The sequence below is a fragment of the Xyrauchen texanus genome, chromosome 30, assembly GCF_025860055.1.
Source record: "Xyrauchen texanus isolate HMW12.3.18 chromosome 30, RBS_HiC_50CHRs, whole genome shotgun sequence".
NCBI classification, from domain to species: Eukaryota; Metazoa; Chordata; class Actinopteri; order Cypriniformes; family Catostomidae; genus Xyrauchen; species Xyrauchen texanus.
Window position 1 is genome coordinate 29,473,324 of NC_068305.1, and position 12,207 is coordinate 29,485,530.

At 37.6% G+C, this 12,207-nt stretch overlaps 1 protein-coding gene across 5 annotated transcripts in view; it reads right to left on the reverse strand.

Annotated features, from left to right (window-relative positions):
* Nucleotides 1-26: 26 nt before the first annotated feature.
* The window catches only part of LOC127623852 (rho-associated protein kinase 2-like), a 52,111-nt gene continuing 39,930 nt past the window's right edge, over nt 27-12,207 (reverse strand). For 2 of the 5 annotated variants that reach the window (XM_052098414.1, XM_052098417.1), the window contains 11 exons: nt 11,868-11,962; nt 11,048-11,230; nt 10,380-10,551; nt 8,114-8,314; nt 7,166-7,233; nt 6,984-7,072; nt 5,671-5,749; nt 5,281-5,545; nt 3,679-3,985; nt 1,187-1,268; nt 27-786 (listed from right to left, as the gene is read on the reverse strand). In XM_052098414.1, coding sequence (XP_051954374.1) covers nt 1,190-1,268; nt 3,679-3,985; nt 5,281-5,545; nt 5,671-5,749; nt 6,984-7,072; nt 7,166-7,233; nt 8,114-8,314; nt 10,380-10,551; nt 11,048-11,230; nt 11,868-11,962 — 1,538 coding nt within the window. In that variant the 3' untranslated portion in view covers nt 27-786; nt 1,187-1,189. Of the gene's footprint in view, nt 787-1,122; nt 1,269-3,678; nt 3,986-5,280; nt 5,546-5,670; nt 5,750-6,983; nt 7,073-7,165; nt 7,234-8,113; nt 8,315-10,379; nt 10,552-11,047; nt 11,231-11,867; nt 11,963-12,207 lie in introns of all 5 variants that reach the window. The other 3 variants (XR_007968101.1, XM_052098416.1, XM_052098415.1) reach the window with 3 other exon arrangements.

Here is a 12,207-nt window from a genome sequence, read left to right on the forward strand (position 1 = left end):
TCATACAGGCAGTCAATCATTTACCATCAAATAAACTTTTATTAACAATTTCACAACATGTCTCAATAAATTGTCAGTGGCAATTTTCTGTATGTTTTATTGCTTAGATAAAATACAGAAAATGATTTGGAGATCTTCATATTCCGATATACAAACACAAAAGTCTTCTTTTTTTTAATGAGTATAATGAAACGTTAAAATGTTATATGGATTGCATTTTTGCATCATGTCATATCAATAATGATATGTCTTCAATGCATATGCTGTATTTTGAGCAGATATTTCTGGCAACAGCTAATGTATGCTTTCTAATGGCTCTTTGAAAAGCATTATGTCAAAAAAAAAAAAAAATTAAATTATATATATATATATATATATATATATATGATTATCATAGAATTGTGGAGCCAAAGTATATATTCTGCTTCAAACACACACAATGGCACAGCACACACACACACACACACACACACACACACACACACACACACACTGACGACTTTGTTTGGAAATAAAAGCAACCTCTAAACTTTAAATTGGTTTTACTTTAAAAAGTTACTTTAAAGAATATCATGTTTTGGAAGACATACATTTTTATGACATAAAATTAAAATGAAAACTACACCCTTTAGGTGATATATGGCTTGTGTAGTATTAAATATAAGGCCCTCAATCATTTGTACTTGGACGTCCTTCCATTTGCCAAAATGAAAAGTATGTAATTTTCTTCTGTGATGTAATTGTTCCCAGATGGATAATCACCTATCCAGACTTCCCCAAGGTTAACTGAAATTAAGGAGAGAGAGACAGAGAGAGAGATGGAGGGAGAGTGAGTTGAAGTCAATATTTAATGAACAGGTATACAAATTTATTTTTTAAAAATTGAATAATTAAATATGGTATACACATCACATTTCATATTCTACCACATGCGTAAACAACAGCAAATACATCCCTTTCAACTAAACAAAGCCAAACGTCTTTAATTCAGCAAAACATGCACATACTAGTCTACTTATATTAGTGCACAAACACATCCATGAGTAAAACTTGCACCCTAGTTTTAGTTCATTACAGTGGAAACAAAACACAAGAACACTATTAATACAATACAAAATAAACCTGCTTGAAAACCAAACACAACACATGCTAAGGCACCACTGTGTTTTCCCCACAAACTCTCAACTCTTCAGAAGTCTAATACATCGTCATCATCCATTTCAACCTCAAGAGACCAACCCCAGTCCGTCAGGCCCAACTCAAGATATCTGGAACAAAAGAGGAGTAATTTGGGCTCATATAAAAAGTTCATTCCACTATGTGGAATCGGAATAAAAAAATGATGGCCTTCATCTTTTATCCAGCAAGTATGGGTTTCCAAATAAAGGTTTTGCTTTGAGCTCTAAAAGGTATCTAAAAAGGGAGTGTGACTGATGTTTACTAATAATTGTAATATAAAGCTAATGTGAAATTTTTGGGCATTTTAAATATACTGCAAAGGAAGACCAAGATTCTTTGAACCAATAATCCACAAATCCCATGCCTTCAAAAAACCTTCATAATTGTTTTGTCCTTTGTGACAAATATAAACACACTAGACGACATTTGCAGAAAATTCCTAGGACTGGTGGCTCTGAAAGCAGCTGTGGGCAGTTGTGTTTTTCCTTCATGTCAAAGTCTGATATTTAATCAGGTGCTAGGTTGAAAAATGCTAATATTATGTAAATTACAGGGTAAAGGGGATTGTATTTTTAGTGATTGTTTTTACACTGCGACACTCAAGCGAAAGTTATCCATCCATCGTCAACCGCTAGCGAAAGTTATATCAGACACATTTAAAAGAATAGTTCACCCAGAAATGAAGATTCTGTTATAATTTACTCTCCCTCATATTGTTTTTCATGCGACTGAAAAGAGTGCTTCAGCACAACTTAATCTCCGTCCGTGTCTTGCCTATTTGCACATATTCCCTTATGCGTGTCATCCACACAATCTGTTGAACCCAACACTAACATAACGTTTTCTTTAGAAAGGAATGGGATTCTTTAACAAGTTTGCAACAAAATGTAATTATTCATGTTTGACTGTGTATCTCCTGCTCTATCAATGCAGGTGCGGTTGCGTGCATTAATTTTCTGTTAGTTGACAGGGACGCTTACCTCATTGTCATGGCAACGGTTCGTGATGAAGTCAGATTATGTCAGAGTTTGTTCGAAAATCATACCACACTGCTCAAACATTCCAAGACTTGACAAATGGCAATTAAACTTGTTGAATATGTAAAAACAGATGCCAACGAATGGAAATGTTAACAGGGTGATCACACAGATCCGACAAAACCAAACAAGTGTTGGATGTTGGTGTGTGCTGGCATTTGTTTGGGCAGTGTGAATTGGCCTTAACATGGCTGCCCCCATGAGGAGACCCTGCTCCATGTAGAATAAAAACTCATCATCTTACATGAGTGGTCATGGTTTTATACAAATGTTTATTTGATGTTTATATAAATGAGGGGGAAATAAGTACTTAGTGTACCTTTAAATTTTAGGTTGTTTCTCACCAAACTCTTCCATATGCCTTTAGAATACTTGAAATATGAATCTAGAGTTGCACAGACTACTTTTAAAATACTTCTGTGTAATTCTTGAAGCTTTAAAGTGAGGCACTATCCACTGCCATTCTACTGAATACAGCAAACGGGACCTTCTTTCAAATTGCTCCTCTTGTGTTCTGCATAAGAAAGAAAGTCATATGGGTTTGTGACAGAATTTTCATTTTTGGGTGAACTACCACTTGAATTCCTCTACAGAGAACAGAACAGACAGTCAGACATCTGAAGGGGATGTTTTAGGGCTGCACATGCCAGCAGAACATCTGGTTGATAAGTAGTAATGTGGCATGTGGTGTACTTACTGTCCAAACATATGCACAATGGGGAAAGGTCAAAAGTGAACGGGTCAGTGAAGAATGATACGGAGCATGGGACCAGGGCTAGAAAAGGTTAGCAGCACAAACAAAGCTACTGAGGACCACCACAATTTACAGCCAAGTCTAACTTGTTGAGCCCAGAGCTTCTACATTTACCTTAATTAATTTAGCAAATGAGGAACAACACAAACGATTAATCATAAAGAGTAACATCATTAGCAATTATGCTGCAATTACGCTGCAGTACAAAATTAAAGTTGACTGGAAGAGTGCAAGCTACTACAAATGTGTAAAAGAAATTAAAATAAACAAGGATTATAAAAAAATGTCTTATTTTGTCTTAAAAATAGTCATGAATGATGCATGTAAATGCACATTGAAGAGCTGTGTCATAAGACTGATAAAATATTATATAAATCCACCAGTGACCAAAGAATAGTAAGAAAACGTACATCTAATGCCACGCATTGTTTTTCCCTGTACCAGTACCGGCACTTACATTTTTGAAGGTCTGGATTGAGAACAGTGAAAATAGTGTTGGGTTGGTTGGGATGCTAAAACAGAGCAATGTTGACATTGTGTGACACAGAGTCACACTTTTTACACTTTTAGATTAAATTAACCTATAGATGGCTTACTTATATCTGTCTATGCATATTAAGCTGGGATAATACACACACCACATTTACTACTTTCAATTTTCTCCTTTTAGTGTATCATCATATAAAGTTACTTTTCCTTTGTATTAACCTTGTTGAGCTGTCTGGTTCTTTTCGCCTGGTGTTGGGTGAGTGCTGCTGTCGGGTGGAATGCACGTTGATGGCTCCTCTGTGAGAAATGCTGGGGGAGGAATGGGAGGACAGGTGCGGAGAGGGTTGAGGGGACAGCCCAGGTGGAGGAGATCCCTCGAAGGGGGGAGGAGATATAGCTAGAATTGGAGTGTGGGGTACAGGTTTTCTTGGGACCCGCTTGAGCAAGCGGCTGACCCATTTCTGCTGCTCTTCTGCGGAGCTGGCAAGCAGCAGGAGGTCTTTTGCCGTTGACATGTCATAGTTTACTGGAGAAGAAAATTTGAGACTGGTCAGTTGTATTCCATAAATATGAGAGTACAGTTTGCACAGCCTGTTGATACAATGGGGGTTCAAAAGTCTAATTTAATACATGATTTTTAATTGGAAATGATATTATAATTTGAGGAAAATGTTGAATTGAAAAGTTAACATGAAGTTCAGAAATTCTTAGTATTTGGTTTGTCCCACTTTTTGGTTTAATAACAACATGTCCTCCAGCTGGAATGGACTCCACAAGTCTGAGCAAAACCTGATGATCCATTTTATCAAGCATGATTTAAGAATGTTGCAAAGAGCATCTTGAGTGCTTCAATGAAAGCAATGAAATCTGATCTTTTGTACAAAGGAATCAATGTCACAAATTTCCTTAGATTTCATTAGTAACCCAGAAATAGTCCAGAATCTTAAATATTTTTTGTCATAACTTACATCACAGCTTTGTTTACATTTAAAATGTCTAAAACTTAAAAATGGGATTTTAAATCTATTCAATACCCATACAGGACATTTAACCTTGTGCTATGGACATTGTATTTTAGCTGCACTATACACAACGCAAAATTGAAATAAATTCAAATGACTGAAAACTGTTCACAAGACTCTACACTGTCATTTAAGAGTTAAACTTCTGGTGCACCACGTCACGTGACTTTACAGCATGACGTTAATTTCTAGGAAGTACTACAACAGGCGCTACTTTTTTTCTCTCTCTCTCCCGCTCACTCTTTCCCTCTCCCCTTTCCCTCCCCTCATCCTACTCAGATTACCAGGAGGTGGGGAAGACCGGCTGGCAGAAGGATAGCTGAAAGGGCAACACCTCCCCTCCAGGAAGGGAGGGGGGAATAAGTTAGGCCGGAGGTTTCCCTGGCCTGAATCAGGCGTTGGGGGTATGTGACGAGGAGGATGGTGTGGCGGGGTTGTAACTATGGATGCCCAGCACTGAATCAGCCGGGAGAGGGATAAAGAGTAGCCGGGGATGCCAGTTCGTTTGTGTGTGTTTTGTGTTATGCTGGAAAGTAGTTTCATGTTGTGTTTTATTCATTTGTTTATTAAAAGTTTACGTTGACTGCTCAGCCGGTTCCCGCCTCCTCCTTGCCCATCATGTGAATGCGTAACAAGATGCTAATAGTTACAAATCAAAAAGAGAAATTAAAAATGCACACAGCAGTCACATGGGGGACTCAGGAGGTTAAGGAAGCTCTAAAGCTTATATATAATTTATACAATTTATATATTAAGATAAATCTGAATTCGCAATGCTCTGCGAGTGTGACCTCCTGACCTCTGCAAGGAGCAAGGACCTCTTCTTTTTGATCTATGTGATCTTTATGGCATTTCACCCGGCAGCGCCTGCACTCCAAGGCTGGTGGAGGCCTGAAGACATGCCACAGAGTTCTTGAACAGGCTTCACAGCTGGAGGGAAAGTGGTAGAGCGTGGGCACAAACTCGTGACCTTTGTGTGGGATAAAAGACGACCTTTCAGCTGCCGATAATGGTTCCACAGCAACTTCCTCTTTCTTGCTCTCTCCCTCATTAGCATATAGTATCTATAGAGAGAACAGAGGAAGATAGGGTGTTAAAAAAGGGTTAAATTTTAAGCATGCTGAATTGTCTTAATCATTCTTAATATACAGCATATGCATTCCTGCAATTGACAAATTAAGCATGTTACCTGGAAAATCCGTGGAATTTCTTTGGGATCTGCGCGGTACATGTCTGTCTGAGTGACAGGTCTCACGTGAAAGAGTTTGCTAAGACGGGAAAAAGGAAGGGAGGTATTAAAATAAATGAATTAGGTCAGTGATTCCCAGTCGAAGGTACGTACTTAACTGAACTTAAAAACAAAATGTATGACTTAAAATAAAAATAACAGGAATTAGGGTTAGGCAAAAATAAAGATTTTCTGATTAATCGTGATCTTCATTTGAACGATATCTCGATATCCATTCTTAATATCTCCAAATCCATATTTTAATATGTGAAGCACCAAGATCATTTCACTCTGTGTTGAAGTTAGGCTTGACTTGTTCCATTTAATGTGTGTTCAAATATAAGATCCATGTAATCAATTTGTCATTGAAAATGTCTGTTTTTATATACTTTCTGTTCTATATGAATACATGTCTTCAGCTTCTGAAGACATGCATTTAACCACTGGAGACTTTTATGCTGTTTTAACATCTTTACTAGATTAACAGATTTAACAGATTACTAACAGTGCTGAGAAATCCTTCTAAAAATATTTTTTTGTGTTCACCTGATGCAAGAAAGCCATACACATCAGGGATGGCATGAGGGTTAGTAAATGATGATAATTTTCATATTTGGTTGAACTATTCCTATAATAATTTGCAATGAACCTAGTTAGAATATCCTCTGCCCAGTATACATTAACAACATTAGCCTAATATAATTGTGCACTTCACTGCTCATTTGGATAACTGTCATAAATTATATTTATATATAAATGTACATTTACATTTATCAGACGCTTTTATCCAAAGCGAGTTACAGTGCACTTATTACAGGGACAATCCCCCCGTAGCAACCTGGAGTTAAGTGCCTTGCTCAAGGTCACAATGGTGGTGGTTGTGGAGATCGAACCAGCGACCTTCTGATTACAAGTTATGTCCATTAGACCACTGCACCACCACCACTCCACTAATATAAATGCTACTTATATAGTTTTATATGACATTTAGCATTTTGTACACATCTTTTGTTTTGACGACAGGATACTTGAGCCATACTGATGGTGCTCTGGCAAAAAAAGTTTGGGAAACACTGGATTAGGTACTGCTTTGTAAGTGCAACCATTTTTCATCAGGTGTTTGAGTTGTTTAGTGTTTAATGTGATTTATAACTTAAAGTGCTTTACAGATAAGGGGTCGTATGCTAAAATTTATGGTAACCACATTTGCTATTATACAGGGTTCCGCATAACATTTCCATGGCCTAAATGTGTGTGCAGCATTTCGGACTCACTCTAGGTCCAGAATCATGAATGGACTGGATTGCTCTCTGTTCTGCTCTGACTCATAAAACAGGATCTTCTTGCTGCTTACCACCACATACTGCAATTCACAGAGATACATGCACAGATGATCAGAGAGGTTTTGTTGATGTAGATTGTGAAGATTCAAACTTTACTATTTCTGAACCATTACCTTCTTATCCCAGCCAAGCCTTTTAGTGTTCTTGGTAGGCAATGAGAGCCATCCCTCTAGACTAGCATCTGTACACAAAAACAGAAGAGAGTGTTACAAATTATATATAAGACTCCAAGGCAACACAGGTTAGCCAGACTGATCATGATCAAAGAGATAATTATTTTATCTTCAAACTATTTTAGGCCTTGAAAATGGCTTTGCTATGCAGAACACACATCTGTACCGAAAGTCTCCTGGAATGAAAAGGTTTTGCTCTATCAGTAGTGTTAAAACACACAAGGTGAGAAGTATCTCATTATCGTGTAAAATTGTGTAAAAACCCATGAGCATCAAACCAAATTATTAGAAGGACTGTGAATGTGTTTCAAAACCTGGTAAGCTGCCTACCTAGGCAGCATCATTGAGCAACATAGGCACACTCAAACCAAGGAGGTTTACAATACCTGGAGAAAGCTATTTGTTGGCATTTCCTTTCAACTGAATTACAGTTGCTCTGCTGGTGCGTTCAGTCCAGAGATTATGCAATCTATTTTCTACTATCTTTTTTTAACGTCCTCTCAGTTCGAGACATTTTTTTTAGCCAATTGGCAAAGCTCATATTATGCTTTTAAGAGCATTCAAAGAAAAACTGGACACTGAAATATTTGGTTTCTATGTTTCTTGCAAAAAATATAATTTCTTTCAGAATACACAATTACTTTAAATGTATGTCAACGGAGAAACATGGTTTTTGCCCAAATAATAGTGCAGTTCCAGGGACTGACTGCCCATGCTAGCCAACCAAAACTTGACTTCCTGATTTGAACATTTGATCCCCAAAAATGCTGTCTAGGTAGGTAGCTCTCTAGGTTTGGAGACACATCCATGGAACTGGACACAGAATTAGATTATTAAAGACAGAGAGCGCGTATGCCTGCGTAATTATACGTTTTCATGCAGTTTCACCTGCAGGCTTTTGGTCAGTGGGCCTCTCATATGTGAGGGCGGGCCTTGGCCCACAATGTTCTTCCTCATCCTCCTCTTCCTCCGAGTCAGAGGGGAACAGAGGGACAATCTGGCATGGCCGGGTATCAATACACAGTGACTTGGAGCTTCGCTGGTACATGAAGGACATAGACTCTGAGGTGTGAGAGTGTGTGATGTGGACTACAGTGGCATCATGATAAAAGAAAGTGGGAAGGAGTGAAAAGAGTGAAAGAAAGTAGATAAAAGTAAGTAGTAAAATGATGCACAATTTCAGTGAACCATTATGAGCAAGGGGAAAAAAGGAACATCATAAAAAGAGATAAGTAGGAGTGATTATAGTGGAGTAGACCAGACAAAAAGTGAATGAAAAGCTAACCAAATCTAAGAAGTGAAGAGACACAGAGTGGCATTTTTCAAATATACTGATAAGTAGGGCTGGGTAATATAGCTAAAATAATTATATATCTCAATATTTTTACAGCCTTTTGATAATATTATTATGTATACCTTGATATACATTATATGGACTTACCCAGATTTTTTTTTGATCATTTATGTAATCAAGTAAATTAAAATCTATGCAAAAAAAAAGAACAAAAAAAGAATAAAATGAGAAGTATAAAGAAGACTACAGTTAAAGTCTAAGCTAGTTAAAATTTAAAGGAATATTCCAGGTACAAGTTAAGCTCAATCAAAAGCATTTGTGGCATAAAGTTGATTCCCACCAAAAAGTTTTGACCTGCCCCTCCTTTTCTTTAAAAAAGCAAAAATCTGGGTTACAGTGAAACATTTATAATGGAAGTGAATGGGGGCCAATTTATAAACGTTAAAATGCTTACCATTTCAAAAGGTATATCCACAACATGTAAACAATATGCATGTTAACATGATTTTAGTGTGATAAAAATCCCTTACTAACCTTTTCTGTGAAAGATTATAGCCAATTTGACAACTTTTTTGCCACGATTATGTATTGTCAACAAAACCAATCCCTCACTGTAACCTTGATTTTTGCTTTTTTATTTTTGGAATGACAAATTCCCAATGCGCACTTACTGCAAGTCCTCGTGGTGGCAGAGTGACTCACCTCACTCCGGGTGGCGGAGGACAAATCTCAGTTGCCTCAGCGTCTGAGATGGTCAATCCACAGATCTTATCACATGGCTTGTTGAGCGCGTTACCACGGAGACATAGCATGTGTGGAGGCTTCACACTATTCTCCGTGGCATCCATGTACAACTCACCATGCGACCCACCGAGAGTGAGAACCACGAGGATGTTACCCCATGTGACTCTACCCTCCCTAGCAACCGGGACAATTTGGTTGCTTAGGAGACCTGACTGGAGTCACTCAGCCAAGCACGCCCTGGATTTGCTTTTTAAAGAAAAGGAGGGCCAAGTCGAAACACATTTTTTGTGGTAATCAACATTATACAACAAATGCTGTCAACTAAGCTTTACTTGTATTGAACCCAGAATATTCCTTAAAAATCTAGTCAAAAATAATCAAGGCATGTTTTCCCCACTATTTTTCACTTACTGAACAATTTCTATGCTCCAATATAACAATACATTTGAAGATTTATTATTACTATTTATTTTTTACTAAGGCCACGTCCACACTAATCTGCTTTCACTTGAAAATTCAGTTTTCAGTTTCCTATCGACATACTTACAAAGTATGTGGAACTAGAGAGCGCTTTCAAAAATCTCTTAAAACATTGTTGGTGGAGGAAAATGTATTCTAGTATGGATGAGAGGCATAAACGTATCAAAATCAATGCGGCCAAAAACATTTTGTTACATGAAATATGATTCCACAATGTTGCAGGGACTTTTGCAAACATTTTTGAATGACTATGATGTGACTATTGCAAACAAACTGATGAATTAGACTTTTAAATCGATTCATTGAAACTGAGAGTTTGAACTGATTCATCTAAATGAATTGAACTTAACGACTAACTCTAATGGCATTTTTGCTACATGCTTCAATGCTTTCATACTTAAGTCGTGACAAGAAGGGATCGTGAACCTAGTCTATTGACATGCTTTTTAGGAAACTTAAATAGCCAAATAACTTAATAGCCAAATAACTGCATTTAAATAACTGCAATTTATCAGTGTTGCTTAATTTGACAGTATATCGCCAGCATTTATTTTACATAGAGAATATTCAATATGTCACCAATGATAAGCACATCGGGTGGTTTAGTGCTTGCTGGGACATAACAGAGATAACTACCTGGAAAATTGCCATCCTGCTCCAGGTCATTGCCAGTACTGCTGATGCTAGTGGTGTCCAGAGAGTGGATGTTGAAAGAAGTGAGCTGACACCGCAGACGCTCAATATCACTGTCTTTACTGTCAAGAGCCATCTGCAACTCCAGCTGCACCTGAGAGTCTTCCGCTATCATCTGCAAACAGAGGGTACACTTTGAGTGGAAGTGGATTACTTTTTAAGAACTGCCATCCTAAACAAGAAAGGATTTCTGGACAGATCTAGGATTCCTGATGGAGCCAGTGATTAGAATAAATTGAAATTATAATAAATTCAGGAAAATATATGTTTTGCTCTTTCTGTGGTTTGTTACCATTTCCATTTAATCTTATGTGGTGTGCTCTATCTTCTTTACAAGATAGAGATAAGGAGTTGTCTTTATTTCAAGGTCTTCAACATTACAAGACAATGTTGAGAAGCACACTTATTTTCCACTGACATTGCTTAGTATAATTACACTTGTTGATTTGTGCTGCTCAGATGAACTGATCACTGAGAAAGACTCAACTAACATTATTCAATAAACTGCTAATTTTTACTATTACTTCATCTCCTGCCTCCTACAGGTCAGCACTAACTGCAAGTGACGACAATAAAATTTCTGTTGCACTGATGTTGTATGTATAACTCACAGCCTGCATTTCATTGACTTCCTTCTGGTATTTGATCATAACATGGCTGAGTTTTTCTCTCTCAGTGCGTAGCTGCAACTGCAGCTGTCTGTTCTCTTTCTCCTTCCTGCGGATGTCAGTGTCGTTGCCTTGTCGTGGCCTGTCACCAGTCTTCTTCATAACCTCTGCCAGCTTGTTTACAGCCTAAAATATGGACAGTTGCTGTTATCAGTTACCTCAGACATGCTAGCAACACATATTCTAAAAATTATTATAACATCCTCAATTTAAGAGTAAAAAGCCTATGTACAGTTATAATTCCTTAAAATATTTCTCAACATGTTAAAGGGAAAGTTCACTCAAAATTAAAATTCTGTCATCATTCACTCACACCAATGTTGTTAAAAACCCACATTCTTTCTTCTGTAGATCACATACATTTATGTTATTGTGTTCTACGTACAGGAAAAATGGTAATGGTTCCTTCTGGTATTTGGTTCCTTCTACACTTATATAGTGCCTTTTAACCTTAGCGGTTCTACAAACACTGTGCATCATTCACCAAACACGCGCGCGCAATGCTAGGTGCCGTTGGGAGCAATTTGTGTGTTCAGTTCAGGACACTTCGGCACTTTTGGAGTCGTGTGGGCCGGGAATCGAACCAGTAACCCTACGATTAGTGGACAACCTGCTCTACCCCCCTGAGCCACAGCCAACCAGAAGAAAAGTCATACAAGTTTGGAACAACATCAGTGAGTAAATGATGACAGAATGTTCATTTTTGTGTGAAACTTCCCTTTAAGTGAGGTGTGTGGCCACCCTCACTTCCTCCCATATACACCTGTATCTTGAGGGTTTTCTCAGACTGGATCTGCTTCTCAAAGAACAGCTTCAAATCTTTCATCTGTTTTTCATCTTCTCTGGCCTTCTCCACCTCTGTGTATACATTTATAAATGTGTTATAGCACATTTATAACATCACTCATTTCATGTTACTATAATAAGCAGTGGCATTTGGTACATTCCAAAAATACAGTACACTGGAGTGTAAAAACCATTAGAGGCACATATCCCATGTGAAAACTTTTAGATACACTATTTTCTAACATAAAACTAACATACCATTAAAAGTAGCCATTTAAGTAAAGGAAATATAAATTTAGCAATAACTACAAACTAAC